This window comes from Bombina bombina, chromosome 6, assembly GCF_027579735.1.
Source record: "Bombina bombina isolate aBomBom1 chromosome 6, aBomBom1.pri, whole genome shotgun sequence".
NCBI classification, from domain to species: domain Eukaryota; kingdom Metazoa; phylum Chordata; class Amphibia; order Anura; family Bombinatoridae; genus Bombina; species Bombina bombina.
The window spans coordinates 1,086,328,914-1,086,348,867 of NC_069504.1; the positions used below are offsets into that span (position 1 = coordinate 1,086,328,914).

The 19,954-nt window shown below is 39.8% G+C and overlaps 1 protein-coding gene across 1 annotated transcript in view; it reads right to left on the reverse strand.

Moving 5' to 3' along the window:
- Nucleotides 1-16,181: 16,181 nt before the first annotated feature.
- Nucleotides 16,182-19,954, reverse strand: part of WEE2 (WEE2 oocyte meiosis inhibiting kinase) — a 49,777-nt gene continuing 46,004 nt past the window's right edge. Inside the window, exons 11-12 of the mRNA XM_053718994.1 lie at nt 16,663-16,805; nt 16,182-16,329 (exon numbers count right to left, since the gene is read on the reverse strand). Of these exons, the coding sequence (XP_053574969.1) occupies nt 16,182-16,329; nt 16,663-16,805 (291 nt within the window). The remainder of the gene's footprint in view (nt 16,330-16,662; nt 16,806-19,954) is intronic.

Consider the following 19,954-nt stretch of genomic DNA (forward strand, 5'->3'; position numbering starts at 1 on the left):
CAGTCCCAGCTACAGCCTTTGCTGCGACTTTACCAAACCCAGGGGGTATACGATACCAAATGAAGCCTTCTAGGAACCTTTTCAACTACTTTCAGACCCACACACATGCAGCTGCATGTCCTGCTCTCAAAAGTAACTGCGCAGTAATGGCGCGAAAATGAGGCTCTGCCTACTACAGGGAAGGCCCTTCCTGACTGGGAAGGTGTCTAAACCAGTGCCTGACGTAAAAAAACGTTCCCCAAAGTTTATAAAGTGTGAATTTCAACATTAAGCTGTATAAAATGCCCAAATAAAGCAATCGATCTAGCCCATAAAAGTGTCTACCAGTTTTATAGCCCATATTAAGCCCTTTATTCTGTTTGAGACTAAGAAAATGGCTTACCGGTCCCCATGAGGGGAAATGACAGCCTTCCAGCATTACACAGTCTTGTTAGAAATATGGCTAGTCATACCTTAAGCAGAAAAGTCTGCCAACTGTTTCCCCCAACTGAAGTTATCTCATCTCAACAGTCCTATGTGGAAACAGCAAACGATTTTAGTTACTGCTGCTAAAATCATAATCCTCTCACAAACAGAACTCTTCATCTTTTTCTGTTTCAGAGTAAATAGTACATACCAGCACTATTTTAAAATAACAAACTCTTGATAGTAGAATAAAAAACTACAACTAAACACCACATACTCTTCACCATCTCCGTGGAGATGCTGCTTGTTCAGCGGCAAAGAGAATGACTGGGGTGGGCGGAGCCTAGGAGGGACTATATGGACAGCTTTTGCTGTGCTCTTTGCCATTTCCTGTTGGGGAAGAGAATATTCCCACAAGTTATGGATGACGCCGTGGACCGGACACACCAATGTTGGAGAAATCTCAATTTAATCCACATATCTAAAAGTCATTAAAATTGTTAAAAATATATATGAGAACAATGAGGCAAACAAATCAATCAGAATGATTGGCAATCACAGACTGGATAATTAGGATCCAATATAAATCTAAAGAATGGTCTAATTCCCAAGATACAGTGTAAAAAACAATACAAAGGAGGATTGTATTAAATATCTCAAATGTTATGTATATCTAGTGATCTCACTAAGATATATATAGATTGATAACTATCTCACAAAGACATATGTCTCACACAGATGCAAATTTAAAGTTAGAAAAAATGGATCAAATACCGGTATGATCAAAAATAGTGGCATAAAAAGTGATAAGGTTAAATATGATACATATTGTGAAAAAACAAGTGTGTGATAAACTCAATGTTGAAAATTCCTTATAGTGAGAAAAAGATACAAACAATCAGAAAAAATACTAACAATCAGAAAAAATACTCAGAAAAAATACACAGTCCTATTAATAACAATTCAATCGCAATGTCAGTGTATCTCCAGTGTTAATACAAACTCAATTAATCTGACCAATAATATCTGATACAAAATCCTATTCTAACAATTGATTACTAAAATAAATAAAATTTTTGCTAATGGTGAATCCGGTGAAGATCCAATAGCATCAAAGTCCCAAATGTCCAAAAAACGTTCCAATTATTAAGGATCCAAAAAGCAATTCAATCCGATGAGTAAAAACAATTCTTTTAAATATATAATGGGGATATGTAGACTTACCAAAGATTGGAGAGGAGGCGACATGGAATTAAAAATGTTAAAGACGGAATCTAAATGGATCTTTAATTTGGTCTGTTTCCATCCCAAAGGACTGAATGCCAACTTTGAAATGGTCCATTTATTCTAGTATAATATCAACTAGATTCAAACTGTTGACAATTTGTCCAAGAGATGACCCCTCTACCAACAATGTCAGACTTATGGAAAATGAATTTTATAACTTCCCAAACTATTTAGACTTAGGGTGGCATCTAGGTTACATCTTTTGATAAAGATCTAGGTTTGATCTCGGGACAATCTTTAGGTCTCTCAATCATGATATCTCTCTAATTAGGGTTATAATTTACCTTATATTAGGATTTATAGAAGGGCTTTATTTGCCAGATAAGAGGGAATAGTGTTTTGTTTTTGTTTTTTAAACCAGATGCTATATCAGTATCTTAAAACTAGGATTTATTTTGAACTATATGGTTATGCTTAACCATCTATGCTCATTATCTTTACCTCTTGATTTCATAATTATGACAACATATGTTTGTTTTACTATTTGTACATATATTTTTTTATATTGTATTTGTCCACAATATCCTGTATCGGTGTAAAGAATTGAAACACAAAGATATGCAAGTCCTGGAGTATATGAGCCTAAAATCTATAAAGATATATATAGATAACCATCTTAACCCATTATATATAGTATCACACTAACCGCACTGAGAAATTGGTCAGTTTATATTATTATTCTAATTTAAATTTCTATTTGTTAACATTAACCGCTAATATATATATTATTATTTTTTTTAAACTTAGTACACACTATTTGGACATTTTAATTAACATTTTCAATTCCATATATTATTGGAATGGGAATGAATCGCCTTTAAATGCCCTAATTGATACCCGTAAAAACACAGTAATGGATTTTAGAAAAAATCTTAAATATTCAATTCTTTGTATTGCCCGACTGGAACCAGCCGCTATTCTCACTATGCCCATAACCAAAATGGTTCCATAAAAACCGGAAGTGATGAAACCGGAAGTACCGGAGATACAAACATCCGGTAAGAGAGACGGAAGTGCGGTAGGTAGGCGGCGGGAAATCTGATCACATCAGATTCTGTTTGGCACCTTTAACGCTAGTAACTCCCACGACTTAGTATTTAAGGTTAGTAATTGAGCCTCATTATGTCTTGAAAAAGGCCCTGTTTTAGGGCTGAAACGCGTAGACGATATTGAAATAAGATTTGTGAGGCTCCGTATACTCCTAGGACCACGGCACTTGGGTAAGTCTATTTACCAATAGACTACATCCTATAGGCTTTTCTGTTTAGTGTTTATTCTTTTTACAGGTTTCTGTCTGTACAACCGATTAGGAAACAGGATAGAATACTATATATTTAAAAGAATTGTTTTTACTCATTGGATTTAATTGCTTTTTGGATCCTTAATATTTGGAACTTTTTTGGACATTTGGGACTTTGATGCTATTGGATCTAAACCGGATTCACCATTAGCAAAAATTTTATTTATTTTAGTAATCAATTGTTAGAATAGGATTTTGTATCAGATATTATTGGTCAGATTAATTGAGTTTGTATTAACACTGGAGATACACTGACATTGCGATTGAATTGTTAATAGGACTGTGTATTTTTTCTGATTGTTTGTATCTTTTTCTCACTATAAGGAATTTTCAACATTGAGTTTATCAAACACTTGTTTTTTCACAATATGTATAATATTTAACCTTATCACTTTTTATGCCACTATTTTTGATCATACCGGTATTTGATCAATTTTTTCTAACTTTAAATTTGCATCTGTGTGAGACATATGTCTTTGTGAGATAGTTATCAATCTATATATATATATATATATATATATATATATCAGTGAGATATCACTAGATATACATAACATTTGAGATATTTAATACAATCCTCCTTTGTATTGTTTTTTACACTGTATCTTGGGAATTAGTTTCCAATATAAATCTAAAGAATGGGCTAATTATCCAGTCTGTGATTGCCAATCATTCTGATTGTTTTTTTTGCCTCATTGTTCTCATATATTTTTAACAATTTTAATGACTTTTAGGTATGTGGATTAAATTGAGATTTTTTTTTAACATAATTAGTTTCCATTATATTGACTATTATCAAATTAGCGAATTATTTGTGATTTCTTGATATACACCCAGATTAACCAGAGGTGTTAAATTACATATTAACCTGTTGTATTCCTTAGCCTTTGGTGCTCCTATATACCTATCATATTGTAAACCTATAAAGCACAAAAGGCATTCAAAATGGCATGAAATATGCACGGCACTAGGATATTATTTAACAGTGGAAGGACCTCTCAGCATACAAAGACACTAGGGGGCTCCCTGACCAATGCCACAAGTGTGTCCGTTAAAAATTATAAAACTAAGAAACAGGTGAATCGCGTTTTGGAAACAAATTAAAAAGGAAGTCTCACTCTCCACACACCCCCCCAAACTCAATCCACAATTAACTGTGTCATAGAAATCTGCTTTATCAGCCCTCATATGGCCAGATTACATTGATCCATTAGAAATTTTTCAAAGAGCCCAGGTAAGAGTATGAGTCCATTCTGCCCAAGGTAACATGAACATGCTCCTCCATCGCACAAAAGTATTGAATAATGTCCAATACTTCATAATAAGCTGGTAATATTTATCTTGCCAAAGGAAGTTTATAGAACAGTATTGTGATACTTATCTGCAGAGCTCCCAGCCTATGCTAAAGCAAACCATGGTTGGGCGAGTCTCTTTCAACAAAGTAACACAACCACAATGCCTTCTGCCATAATGTTCTAACTCAACACTCCCACCATACCATATATGTAGGCCAGTGCCCACAAATAGCACAAACACATCTGGAAAGAGACTGGGTAGATTGAATATCCTTTGTGGAACCATATGCCACCTAACCCAAAGTTTGTAAAGCATAATGTATAGCCCATCTTGAATATTTAGTAGCTTTTTGCCAAGTCTGCTGGGTTATTTCCAGGTTGCAAGTCTCCTACATCCAAATATAGCAAAACTTCACAAAAACAGAACCATTAAGTTGTAAGACATGATTCATTAAGATAAATAAAGAGAAGCGCTCAACCTGGGAACAAACAATAGCATAATAGCTTGTTCTATGACTAGTTACCACCCTAGAAGCAGCCTCTTTTTGCTCAATGTGTGCCTTTCACAGAGAAGAACTTTCCTGTAGCATATCAGTCTGATCCTGACTTCACAGTACAGTCCAGCCCCGAAATACCAGGCAATCCCTCTCTGAACGAGAGAAACGGCAAAACCCCAGACGTACGTTTCAGCCTATTGTGGGCCTCGTCAGTGAGGTGCAGCCATATCCCTCTAGGCACACTGAGCAACGGGTCCACGTCTGTATTCCCGCATCACACTTAGGGAGACTTCCCCAAGTGTCATAATTTGCATAAATAAAAAGAGAAGAGCTCAACCTGGGAACGAACAATAGCATAATAGTTTGTTCTATGGCTAGTTACCACCCTAGAAGCAGAACAATTGGGATAGAATCCCTGGAAAGAAATGCTGTGTAGCACTCTCTGCCCAGACTGGGGTAGAGCCACTGGTACAATCTTAAAATTTAACTTTTATTTCTTACTTTAAAAAGAATGGGTGAACATGAACAATTTAAAAAACACTCTCTCTAATTGCCAACCACAATTCTCTCTGGTTATTTACTAATTCGAGAGACCGGTTAGTCTTTATATTAATATGAGTTATGTAACTGGACTAATCGGTACTCCCTTATTTGCGTAAAGTGGGGGTATTGGGAGCCCTGTAATGGGTATCTGTGGCGTTTGGTTTCTCATACAGTTATTGAGGCTAGTATTAGTGTTTAATTTGTTTGTTTTAGCCTGGGATGGCAGGAGGGATTTTCAAGCTTTGTTCACATATATATGCAGACCCTAGTTGTAAGGTTCTTGATGTTATTGGAATTCACTTCCCTTTGTTCGGTTAGTGTACAAATGACCCAATTTTTGTATCAATTATACTTCGAGGATGTGTATTGTGTTTTCCACTTGTATTCTTTCTATATTCTGCGTTTTTTCATTAGTTCATTATTCTATTCCCCATGTGGGGTTGATCTTATAGTGAGTTTAAACAGACGTTTCGCTTATAAATTCAGTGGCAATACAGTTATGATCTCACCGCTTGAAAGTGAAGCGGTATAGCATGTATTTTTCCATACACTGTTGGGTGATTCTTTAAATAATAGCATCTACATGCGTGAATTTCTTTGTTAATATTTTTTGTAAGCTCCCCAGTTTGCAATGTTCCCTTTATTGTTACACTTCTTTTTATTGATAGCTAGTAGCTTTGTGTTACATATGTTTCACAATACGCGTTGTGTGGTTATAAGAAGATACTGTCAATATACACTCTCACAGCACCCACAACCCAGGGGGGTTGCATGGGACGATGGGGTCCCATTAGTGTGTTTAATGTTTTTTAACTTAATCTATCTCAATTGCTAAATCGAATAGCAAAGGGGTGTTGGTGTCAATTACATTTTGGCACAAGTGTGTGAGTGCATGTTAGCAATAAAAACGTTTGAGTGTGGAAATATTTCAAGCAGAATTACAAGTCAATAGTATTTTGAACAATAGCTAACAGAGCATTCTAATGAGGTTAACGGGAATGCAGTTACACAAAAAGCATTGGTGCTAGCACAATTGCAACTGCATAATACCCCGTATTAGTGATAAGATTATCAAGCTTAATCGCAGAAAAGACAGCTTATAGTGGCAGTTAGGGAATGAATGCTAGTGCAATTTGAAGTTGAAGGCGGATGCTGCAAATATAATCATAATCAGCCCCTGAGTCTCCAAAAGGAGACATAATGTTGTAATATTGTGTACCAACAGTATCGGCTTATAATTACACAATACGTGTTGCAAAATAGATGTAACACAAAGTAACCAGCCACCATTAACAAGAATAAAATTATAACCAGCCTCTGAATCCTAGAAAAGGATTCAAGTTGTGGGTGCTGTGAGAGTGTATATTGACAGTATCTTCTTATAACCACACAACGCGTATTGTGAAACATATGTAACACAAAGCTACTAGCTATCAATAAAAAGAAGTGTAACAATAAAGGGAACATTGCAAACTGGGGAGCTTACAAAAAATATTATTAACATAAAGAAATTCACGCATGTAGATGCTATTATTTAAAGAATCACCCAACAGTGTATGGAAAAATACATGCTATACCGCTTTACTTTCAAGCGGTGAGATCATAACTGTATTGCCACTGAATTTATCAGCGAAACGTCTGTTTAAACTCACTATAAGATCAACCCCACATGGGGAATAGAATAATGAACTAATGAAAAAACGCAGAATATAGAAAGAATACAAGTGGAAAACACAATACACATCCTCTAAGTATAATTGATACAAAAATTGGGTCATTTGTACACTAACCGAACAAAGGGAAGTGAATTCCAATAACATCAAGAACCTTACAACTAGGGTCTGCATATATATGTGAACAAAGCTTGAAAATCCCTCCTGCCATCCCAGGCTAAAACAAACAAATTAAACACTAATACTAGCCTCAATAACTGTATGAGAAACCAAACGCCACAGATACCCATTACAGGGCTCCCAATACCCCCACTTTACGCAAATAAGGGAGTACCGATTAGTCCAGTTACATAACTCATATTAATATAAAGACTAACCGGTCTCTCGAATTAGTAAATAATAACCAGAGAGAATTGTGGTTGGCAATTAGAGAGAGTGTTTTTTAAATTGTTCATGTTCACCCATTCTTTTTAAAGTAAGAAATAAAAGTTAAATTTTAAGATTGTACCAGTGGCTCTACCCCAGTCTGGGCAGAGAGTGCTACACAGCATTTCTTTCCAGGGATTCTATCCCAATTGTTCTGCAAATTCAGTACCAGATGCTAGCACCACTCCTCAAAAGAAACAGAATATATTGATACTAAAACAAAACACAGTATCTTATACAATTCAAACCAATGAGGAGCTTGCCTATATAGTGCCCTTGTTATCCTTGTGTGTCAAAACCACCCTAGAAGCAGCCTCTTTGTGCCTTTCACAGAGACCCGTTGCTCAGTGTGCCTAGAGGGATATGGCTGCACCTCACTGACGAGGCCCACAATAGGCCGAAACGTACGTCTGGGGTTTTGCCGTTTCTCTCGTTCAGAGAGGGATTGCCTGGTATTTCGGGGCTGGACTGCACTGTTAAGTCAGGATCAGACTGATATGCTACAGGAAAGTTCTTCTCTGTGAAAGGCACACATTGAGCAAAAAGAGGCTGCTTCTTGGGTGGTAACTAGCCATAGAACAAGCTATTATGCTATTGTTCGTTCCCAGGTTGAGCGCTTCTCTCTTTTTATTCATGATTCATTAAGAGTTTATAGAATTGCAACCCAGCTTTCCACCTGGAGTTGCTTAAAAAGGCAAACAATCATGGCCTCAAGATAGGTTAGCATGGCTCCTGCACAGAAAAGATCTACTATGGAAATGCATGTCTCTTTCCACCATCTAACATGTTTCTGGAACTCCTGCAAGAAGACCTCAGAATAAATTGGGACAGATGCAGAGCCACTAGCAGCTTGTGGTGATAACCTATTATAGCATGGTGAGAATGAGTGACAAGATGGGAAGTAAACCTGCATTATCTCCCAGGGACCTATTCACAGCGTGAAGCCTGCTGTAACTACCACCACTGCATAATTACCAGTTGGGGACCCTAGGCTGATACAGGGATTAAGATATCCTAATTTATTAATTACCCTTTTAAGAGGTTTGAGTCCTGCAGTTATATACTCATCCTGTTCTCTTTGATTCTGAAGAGCTTCTACAGAGTTGTCACTTCAATAATTACCCCTTACTAATCTTGTGTGTTGACTAGACATTTGTCAGAAATTGAGATAATCTACATAACCTTTAAAGATCTCAATATCCAGGGAAATAATTGCTGCCCGATACCCTATCCACCTCATGGCACTGCTTCCTGCAAATTACTAACCAAAGCCTAAAAAAAAAAAAAAGTAAGTTCACTTACTGTAGGGTGAATCCAATGCATTAAAGGGACAGTCTAGGCCAAAATAAACTTTCATGATTCAGATAGAGCATGTAATTTTAAACAATTTTCCAATTTACTTTTATCACCAATTTTGCTTTTTTCTCTTGGTATTCTTAGTTGAAAGCTTAACCTAGGAGGTTCATATGCTAATTTCTTAGACCTTGAAGCCCACCTCTTTCAGATTGCATTTTAACAGTTTTTCACCACTAGAGGGTGTTAGTTCACATATTTCATATAGATAACACTGTGCTTGTGCACGTGAAGTTATCTGGGAGCTGGCACTGATTGGCTAGACTGCAAGTCTGTCAAAAGAACTGAAAAAAGGGGCAGTTTGCAGAGGCTTAGATACAAGATAATCACAGAGGTTAAAAGTATATTATAACGGTGTTGGTTATGCAAAACTGGGAAATGGGTAATAAAAGGGATTATCTATCGTAAAACAATAAAAATTCTGGTGTAGACTGTCCCTTTAACTCAGTACAGAGCTACTAAAGGGACACTAAACCCACATTTTTCTTTCATGATTCCCATAGAGCATGCAATTTTAAGCAACTTTCTAATTTACTCATTATCAAAATTTTCTTTGTTCTCTATTTCAAAAAGATTACATCTAAGCTTTTTTCTTGGTTTAGGACTCTGGACAGCACTTATTGGTGGATCAATTTATCCACCAATCAGCGAGGACAACCCAAGTTGTTCACCAAAAAAATTTTAATAGGAGTAAATTAGAAAGTTGCTTAAAAACAGAATTTATGCTTACCTGATAAATTACTTTCTCCAACGGTGTGTCCGGTCCACGGCGTCATCCTTACTTGTGGGATATTCTCTTCCCCAACAGGAAATGGCAAAGAGCCCAGCAAAGCTGGTCACATGATCCCTCCTAGGCTCCGCCTACCCCAGTCATTCGACCGACGTACAGGAGGAATATGCATAGGAGAAATCATATGATACCGTGGTGACTGTAGTTAGAGAAAATAATTCATCAGACCTGATTAAAAAAACCAGGGCGGGCCGTGGACCGGACACACCGTTGGAGAAAGTAATTTATCAGGTAAGCATAAATTCTGTTTTCTCCAACATAGGTGTGTCCGGTCCACGGCGTCATCCTTACTTGTGGGAACCAATACCAAAGCTTTAGGACACGGATGAAGGGAGGGAGCAAATCAGGTCACCTAAATGGAAGGCACCACGGCTTGCAAAACCTTTCTCCCAAAAATAGCCTCCGAAGAAGCAAAAGTATCAAATTTGTAAAATTTGGCAAAAGTGTGCAGTGAAGACCAAGTCGCTGCCTTACATATCTGGTCAACAGAAGCCTCGTTCTTGAAGGCCCATGTGGAAGCCACAGCCCTAGTGGAGTGAGCTGTGATTCTTTCAGGAGGCTGCCGTCCGGCAGTCTCATAAGCCAATCGGATGATGCTTTTAAGCCAAAAGGAAAGAGAGGTAGAAGTCGCTTTTTGACCTCTCCTTTTACCAGAATAAACAACAAACAAGGAAGATGTTTGTCTGAAATCTTTTGTAGCCTCTAAATAGAATTTTAGAGCACGGACTACGTCCAAATTGTGTAACAAACGTTCCTTCTTTGAAACTGGATTCGGACACAAAGAAGGTACAACTATCTCCTGGTTAATATTTTTGTTGGAAACAACCTTCGGAAGAAAACCAGGCTTAGTACGCAAAACCACCTTATCTGCATGGAACACCAGATAGGGCGGGGAACACTGCAAAGCAGATAACTCAGAAACTCTTCTAGCAGAAGAAATTGCAACCAAAAACAAAACTTTCCAAGATAATAACTTAATATCTACGGAATGTAAGGGTTCAAACGGAACCCCTTGAAGAACTGAAAGAACTAGATTAAGACTCCAGGGAGGAGTCGAAGGTCTGTAAACAGGCCTGATTCTAACCAGAGCCTGAACAAACGCTTGAACGTCTGGCACAGTTGCCAGCCTTTTGTGAAGTAAAACAGATAAAGCAGAGATCTATCCCTTCAGAGAACTTGCAGATAATCCTTTCTCCAAACCTTCTTGTAGAAAGGATAGAATCTTAGGAATTTTTATCTTGTTCCATGGGAATCCTTTAGATTCACACCAACAGATATATTTTTTCCATATTTTATGGTAAATTTTTCTAGTTACAGGCTTTCTAGCCTGAATAAGAGTATCTATTACAGAATCTGAAAACCCACGCTTTGATAAAATCAAGCGTTCAATCTCCAAGCAGTCAGTTGGAGGGAAACCAGATTCGGATGTTCGAATGGACCCTGAACAAGAAGGTCCTGTCTCAAAGGTAGCTTCCATGGTGGAGCCGATGACATATTCACCAGGTCTGCATACCAAGTCCTGCGTGGCCACGCAGGAGCTATCAAGATCACCGAAGCCCTCTCCTGATTGATCCTGGCTACCAGCCTGGGAATGAGAGGAAACGGCGGGAATACATAAGCTAGTTTGAAGGTCCAAGGTGCTACTAGTGCATCCACTAGTCGCCTTGGGATCCCTGGATCTGGACCCGTAACAAGGAACCTTGAAGTTCTGACGAGAGGCCATCAGATCCATGTCTGGAATGCCCCATAATAGAGTTATTTGGGCAAAGATTTCCGGATGGAGTTCCCACTCCCCCGGATGGAAAGTCTGACGACTCAGAAAATCCACTTCCCAATTTTCCACTACTGGGATGTGGATTGCAGACAAGTGGCAGGAGTGATCCTCCGCCCATTGAATTATCTTGGTCACTTCCTCCATCGCCAGGGAACTCCTTGTTCCCCCCTGATGGTTGATATATGCAACAGTCGTCATGTTGTCTGATTGAAACCTTATGAATTTGGCCTTTGTTAGATGAGGCCAAGCTTTGAGAGCATTGAATATCGCTCTCAGTTCCAGAATGTTTATCGGGAGAAGAGATTCTTCCCGAGACCATAGACCCTGCGCTTTCAGGGGTTCCCAGACCGCGCCCCAGCCCACCAGGCTGGCGTCGGTCATGACAATGACCCACTCTGGTCTGCGGAAGCTCATTCCCTGTGACAGGTTGTCCAGGGTCAGCCACCAACGGAGTGAATCTCTGGTCTTTAGATCTACTTGAATCGTCGGAGACAAGTCTGTATAATCCCCATTCCACTGTCTGAGCATGCACAGTTGTAATGGTCTTAGATGAATTCGTGCAAAAGGAACTATGTCCATTGCTGCAACCATCAATCCTATTACTTCCATGCACTGCGCTATGGAAGGATGAAGAACAGAATGAAGTACTTGACAAGAGCTTAGAAGTTTTGATTTTCTGACCTCTGTCAGAAAAATCTTCATTTCTAAGGAATCTATTATTGTTCCCAAGAAGGGAACTCTTGTTGACGGGGACAGAGAACTTTTTTCTATGTTCACTTTCCATCCGTGAGATCTGAGAAAGGCTAGGACGATGTCCGTATGAGCCTTTGCTTTTGACAGAGACGACGCTTGAATCAGGATGTCGTCCAAGTAAGGTACTACTGCAATGCCCCTTGGTCTTAGCACCGCTAGAAGGGACCCTAGTACCTTTGTGAAAATCCTTGGAGCAGTGGCTAATCCGAATGGAAGTGCCACAAACTGGTAATGCTTGTCCAGAAAAGCGAACCTTAGGAACCGATGATGTTCCTTGTGGATAGGAATATGTAGATACGCATCCTTTAAATCCACCGTGGTCATAAATTGACCTTCCTGGATGGTAGGAAGGATCGTTCGAATGGTTTCCATTTTGAACGATGGAACCCTGAGAAATTTGTTTAGAATCTTGAGATCTAAAATTGGTCTGAATATTCCCTCTTTTTTGGGAACTATGAACAGGTTGGAGTAAAACCCCATCCCTTGTTCTCCTAATGGAACTGGATGAATCACTCCCATTCTTAACAGGTCTTCTACACAATGTAAGAATGCCTGTCTTTTTATTTGGTTTGAAGATAATTGAGACCTGTGGAACCTTCCCCTTGGGGGTAGTTCCTTGAATTCCAGGAGATAACCCTGGGAAACTATTTCTAGTGCCCAAGGATCCTGAACATCTCTTGCCCAAGCCTGAGCAAAGAGAGAAAGTCTGCCCCCCACCAGATCCGGTCCCGGATCGGGGGCCATCACTTCATGCTGTTTTGGTAGCAGTGGCAGGTTTCTTGGCCTGCTTACCCTTGTTCCAGCCTTGCATCGGTCTCCAGGCTGGTTTGGGTTGAGAAGTATTACCCTCTTGCTTAGAGGATGTAGAATTTGAGGCTGGTCCGTTTCTGCGAAAGGGACGAAAATTAGGCTTATTTTTAGCCTTAAAAGACCTATCCTGAGGAAGGGCGTGGCCCTTTCCCCCGGTGATGTCTGAAATAATCTCTTTCAAGTCAGGACCAAACAGTGTTTTACCCTTGAAAGGGATGTTAAGCAATTTTGTCTTGGAAGACACATCCGCTGACCAAGACTTTAGCCAAAGCGCTCTGCGCGCCACAATAGCAAACCCTGAATTTTTCGCCGCTAATCTAGCTAATTGCAAAGCGGCATCTAAAATAAAAGAGTTAGCCAATTTAAGTGCTTGAACTCTGTCCATAACCTCCTCATACGAAGATTCTTTATTGAGCGACTTTTCTAGTTCTTCGAACCAGAAACACGCTGCTGTAGTGACAGGAACAATGCATGAAATTGGTTGTAGAAGGTAACCTTGCTGAACAAACATCTTTTTAAGCAAACCCTCTAATTTTTTTATCCATAGGATCTTTGAAAGCACAACTATCTTCTATAGGTATAGTAGTGCGTTTGTTTAGAGTAGAAACCGCCCCCTCGACATTGGGGACTGTCTGCCATAAGTATTTTCTGGGGTCGACCATAGGAAATAATTTCTTAAATATAGGGGGAGGAACAAAAGGTATGCCGGGCCTTTCCCATTCCTTATTTACTATGTCCGCCACCCGCTTGGGTATAGGAAAAGCATCGGGGGGCACCGGAACCTCTAGGAACTTGTCCATCTTACATAATTTCTCTGGAATGACCAAATTGTCACAATCATCCAGAGTAGATAATACCTCCTTAAGCAGTGCGCAGAGATGTTCTAATTTAAATTTAAATGTTACAACATCAGGTTCAGCTTGTTGAGAAATTTTTCCTGAATCTGAAATTTCTCCCTCAGACAAAACCTCCCTCCTGGCCCCTTCAGATTGGTGTGAGGGTATGTCAGAACAGTTATCATCAGCGTCCTCTTGCTCTTCAGTGTTTAAAACAGAGCAATCGCGCTTTCTCTGATAAGTAGGCATTTTGGATAAAATGTTTGCAATAGAATTATCCATTACAGCCGTTAATTGTTGCATGGTAATAAGTATTGGCGCACTAGATGTACTAGGGGCCTCTTGTGTGGGCAAAACTGGTGTAGACACAGAAGGGGATGATGCAGTACCATGCTTACTCCCCTCATTTGAGGAATCATCTTGGGCAACATCATTATCTGTGGCATCATTGTCCCTACTTTGTTTGGACACTATGTCACAATCATCACATATATTTAAATGGGGAGAAACCTTGGCTTTCATACATATAGAACATCGTTTATCTGATGGTTCAGACATGTTAAACAGGCTTAAACTTGAGAACAAAGCACAAAAAACGTTTTAAAATAAAACCGTTACTGTCACTTTAAATTTTAAACTGAACACACTTTATTACTGAATATGTGAAAAAGTATGAAGGAATTGTTCAAAATTCACCAAAATTTCACCACAGTGTCTTAAAGCCTTAAAAGTATTGCACACCAAATTTGAAAGCTTTAACCCTTAAAATAACGGAACCGGAGCCGTTTTTACATTTAACCCCTATACAGTCCCAGGTATCTGCTTTGCTGAGACCCAACCAAGCCCAGAGGGGAATACGATACCAAATGACGCCTTCAATAAGCTTTTTCAGTGGTTCTTAGCTCCTCACACATGCATCTGCATGCCTTGCTCTCCAAAAACAACTGCGCATTAGTGGCGCGAAAATGAGGCTCTGCCTATGACTAGAAAAGGCCCCCAGTGAAAAAGGTGTCCAATACAGTGCCTGCCGTTTTTTTAAAACAATCCCCAAGATTATAATAACTATTAAGAGTTATAATCTGCCAAATATGCTTAGAAAGTAATCGTTTTAGCCCAGAAAAATGTCTACCAGTCTTTTAAGCCCTTATGAAGCCCTTTATTCTTTTACTTAAACTAAGAAAATGGCTTACCGGTTCCCATAGGGAAAATGACAGCCTTCCAGCATTACAAAGTCTTGTTAGAAATGTGGCCAGTCATACCTCAAGCAGCAAAGTCTGTCAACTGTTTCCCCCAACTGAAGTTACTTCATCTCAACAGTCCTGTGTGGAAACAGCCATCGATTTTAGTAACGTTTGCTAAAATCATCTTCCTCTTACAAACAGAAATCTTCATCTCTTTTCTGTTTCAGAGTAAATAGTACATACCAGCACTATTTTAAAATAACAAACACTTGATTGAAGGATAAAAACTACATTTAAACACCAAAAAACTCTTAACCATCTCCGTGGAGATGTTGCCTGTGCAACGGCAAAGAGAATGACTGGGGTAGGCGGAGCCTAGGAGGGATCATGTGACCAGCTTTGCTGGGCTCTTTGCCATTTCCTGTTGGGGAAGAGAATATCCCACAAGTAAGGATGACGCCGTGGACCGGACACACCTATGTTGGAGAAATTTCATGCTCTCTGAATCCCAAAAGAAAAATTTTGGGTTCAGTGTCCCTTTAAGTGATATGAAGCTAGGTAATCATTGATCATCCACAAAAAACGACAATGTAATATAACTGAAATTTCTCAGAGAACTGATAATTTGAAATTCAAATATATTTTCAATTCCCTGCCCACTGTACCATGTGACTCATGAGCAAGTTAGACTTGTGTAATTTTAATTCCTGCACATCTCAATGTGCACAAATTTTTTTTTTTACCAAGAATTAAAAAGTAAAAAAATTGGGAAGTGGTATAAAATTGCATGTTCCATCTGAATCATGAAAATTTGATTTTAGTGTCACCTAGATTTAGCTTTATCCCTATAAAATGTATTTTACCAGTAATGCATGGCTATTTCTTTGGTGGAGTAGCAAGTTTGTATGTATTGCCATTTAATATCTGAACACCGGTTTTAAACATTAAAATTTTATTAAAAAAATTCTAAAATAAATTAAGAAATTAAAATACATTACAGAAATCTTCCACTCCACAAGAGTTGAAATAAAATACATAGATTACAAGTCTAAAGTACTTTCCAAGACAGAAAGATAGTGCATAGACATCTCATGCTGAAAGCATACACAGGAGCCACAAATAGAGGGAGATAGTCGGTGTAAGGCAGAAATATGGAATATCAAAGTAATTTAATTCATGATTGAAATTGGATATCCAGAACATAGCATTTTAAAGGAAATTTTTCATAGGATTGCAAGGTTTAGCAAATCAGTTGATCCTAATGCCCTCCACAGGTGAAACTCAAGGACCGTGCATTTTTGCCCCCAACAAGACGTTTCCTACTCCGGCAGAGCAAGTCTGTCTGAGATGGCAGGTTTGAACATTCATCCATACCAGTTTGTGCCTGTCGAGCTGCTTGAAGTTCTCTAAAGTCAAAAGGACAAATTTCAAAGCAGATTGTCACAACATTATACAAAAATATGAAATTACATTTAAAAAAAAAAGGTGAGAATTATAAATAAGGAAGATCCATACCAAGATCACTGTTGAAGTTCACAACATGTATGGAAGTTTTATTTGACCCTGCTGCTGCTTTACATAGCCAATTTGATCAAGGTGTACTCAGTAGATTTGCACTAAGTTTTATGCCAATACATGGTTATATCAAGACTATAACTTTACAAAAAGTCTAAGATTGAATGGAGAGTCAACTGACAATAGCTAGTACATACAGAAGATCATGCACCGTTTACACTCACCTTTCTAGCATGGCCGTCTTAAACTTCTCTACATTCAGCTGCTTCTGAAGTTGAGCAGCTTTACCAAGTGAGCGTCTTAAGACCGTATGTTTAACAAGAGTACTTGCAGGTGGTCTTCTGCTAGGTTCTGGATGAACCAACAGCTGTAGAAGGGAAAATGGTTAATGAAATACCTTGAGATGTGATATCCATTAAAGATTTAAACAACTCCCGAGCCTTTCCTACATCTAGTCTAAAAGGTAAGAATCAGCAGTGCATACACTTAGGATTCCACAGTTCTTGTAATCACTACTGAGCCTACGTCTTAAAGGGACAGGAAACCAAATATTTCTCTCATGATTCAGATGCATTTGTAAATCACTTTCCATTTAACTTCAATTTGTCTTCATTCTCTTGGTAATAATTTCTTAAAGGAGCAGCAATGCACTACAGGGAGCTAGCTGAACACATCAATAAGCTTCACCTCTGAGCATACCAATAGAACAAAGCAAATTAGACCAAGTAAATTGGAAAGTGGTTTTAAAATTGCATTCTCTCTAAATCAAGAGAAAATTTGGGTTCAGTGGCCCTTTAAATAATGCTTCAGAGTTTTCTTAGAGGCTACAAATTGTCAGTTTAATTTAAGACACATGCATAGTTTAAATTATTTTGTATTCAAGAATAAAAAAGGTTTCTGTCATGAGATGCAGGACATATGCAGGACACAGCAATGATGGTACAACTCTATTTTATTACAGAGCATAGCAATACACATCCAGACAGGTTGATTGTACTAAACTAACTGCGACACAGACACCGGACCTAAGCCCCGCCCACATGCTAGTGACATCACATCCTGCTATCATCACATCTTCCCCTTTTTCAAAGGCAAAGCATACATTTGCATATATTAAATAACAAGGTACACCAACAGGGTATACAACAACATTTTGTTTTAGAACATTATAGAAACAGATAGATTAGAAAACATGAACAAATAAATTACATCCTGACTTGGACATCGGGGTAGACTACCCTAGTCCACAGTGACCATGGGATTATTCTGCCCATACTTCCGGTCACTGTTCTAGCTAAAGTCAGTCCCTGTATCGGGCCGGAAGCCTCACCACTCTTCCGCTTGATGTAACTTTGCATGAACTGTCCTCTGATACAGAAGATGGTGAACAAGAGTCTGCTGGAGGCAAAGATATATCCCCGCTATGATCTTGCTGAGGGGAAGGCACCTCTCTTAGAACAGGAGATCCCACCGGCGGTGGTACTGAGGTATCCGGTTCCAGACTCTCAGGTACAGGCTGAAGATGTCTTCGGTTACGGCGTGTAACCGTCCCTCCCTCTGTAAGGACTGTGTAAGACCTTGGTTCTGGAGAGCGGCCCACTACCGTAGCAGGCGTCTTCCATTTCTTCTCATCATCCAGTTTAATTCTGACACTTTGGCCCGCTTTCAGTTCCTGTAAAGGCCTGACAGAATGTCTCCTGTCGTAGAAGAAACGATAACCCTTTTTGGCCTCTTCATCCCTCCTAAGGACTTCGTCCCGAGGAACAGGGCCAGGCGGCTTGAAGACACCCACTGAGGGTAAAGTGGTGCGAATCTGGCGTCCTAGCATCAGCTGTGCCGGGCTAAACCCGGTGGCTTGAATGGGCGTCGCCCTGTATGACAAGAGGGCTAGGTACGGTTCAGATTGCTTTAGGATGAATTTTGTTGTTTGAACTGCCCTTTCAGCCATTCCGTTGGCCTGCGGATAATGTGGACTTGACGTGGAATGTACAAAATCATATTCCCTGCTGAAAGCACTGAACTCTGTAGAAGCGAACTGCATGCCATTATCACTCACCAGCTCCATTGGAATGCCCCAGCGGGCGAACAAGCTCTTCAGGCGAATGATAACGGCCTGACTTGTGATATCATTCAGGGGTGCTATTTCCAAATACCTGGAATAGTAGTCGATAACAACAAGAAACTTTTTCCCGTGCAGTTCGCACAAATCAGCAGCTATTTTCTGCCACGGCCCCGCAGGCAGCGGAGTAGACATTAAGGGCTCCCTTCTCTGAGTAGGCCGGCGTTCCCGGCAAAAGGCACATTTAGACACATGATTTGCAATGTCGGAGCTGATCCCAGGCCACCACACAGCTGTAGCTGCTCTTTCTCTGCACTTTGTAATGCCTAAGTGGCCATCATGAATCCTGTTTAACATCTCCTTCCTCATGCTGACAGGAATTACAATACGGTCTTGGAACAGCACCAACCCCTCCAGCTCCGTGAGCTGCGACCTCTCTGGCTGGTAAGCATTTAAAGACATCCAGGCTGCCCGGCTCTCGGGCCAGCCATCTCTTATGTACCTTATAACTTCTTGCAGATCTGTGTCCAAATATGTCTCTTTCTTTATCTCTTCCAGTTTCCTTGAAGAAATGGACTTAGAGGCCAGAACTGAATCAACATACACTTTTACATCCGACTCTGTGGAGGATTCTTCAGCAGCAGCCAGCGGGAGCCTGGACAGTGTATCTGCCACAACCAGCTGCTTCCCCGGCACATGCACTGCCTGAACATTGAACCTGAGTAGTCTCATTAAAAGTCTCTGGCATCTCAAGGGTGTTTTGTCGATGTCATAAGAATTGATAAGAGGGACTAGCGGTTTGTGGTCAGTTTCCAGACTAAATTTCTCCAAACCCACTAGATAACGCTGAAAGCGCTCACAGGCCCAAACTGCAGCCAGGCACTCTTTCTCAATTTGAGCGTATTTTGACTCCGCAGCCGTCAGTGTGCGGGAACAGTAGGCGATGGGCTGTAGTTTGTTGTCATTCAGCTGCAGGAGTGCAGCCCCCAACCCATAACTGCTTGCATCAGCACTAACCACAGTCTTTTTTGAAGGGTCGTAGAACCCCAGCACTGGGGCAGACCCCAGCAGGGACTTAGCATGCAGGAACGCTTTTTCTTGTGAGGGTCCCCAGACCCAGGCAACATCTTTCTTAAGCAACTCTGTGATAGGGTGCAAAACCGTAGATAAATCTGGAAGAAACTTGCCCACGTAATTTACAAGGCCCAATATCTGTCTCAGCTCATGTACATCAGAAGGGCTTTTCATCTGTTCGATAGCCCGAATTTTCTCGGGGTCCGGCTTGATGCCATCCCCGTTGATGATATGCCCAAAGTAGCATAATTCAGTTTTCCTAAAATAACATTTTTCTTTATTCAGCTTCAGCCCAGACTCTTTGATAGCCTGCAACACACAACTCAAACGCTGATCATGCTCCTCCACTGTAGACCCATACACTAGAATGTCGTCCATGACGA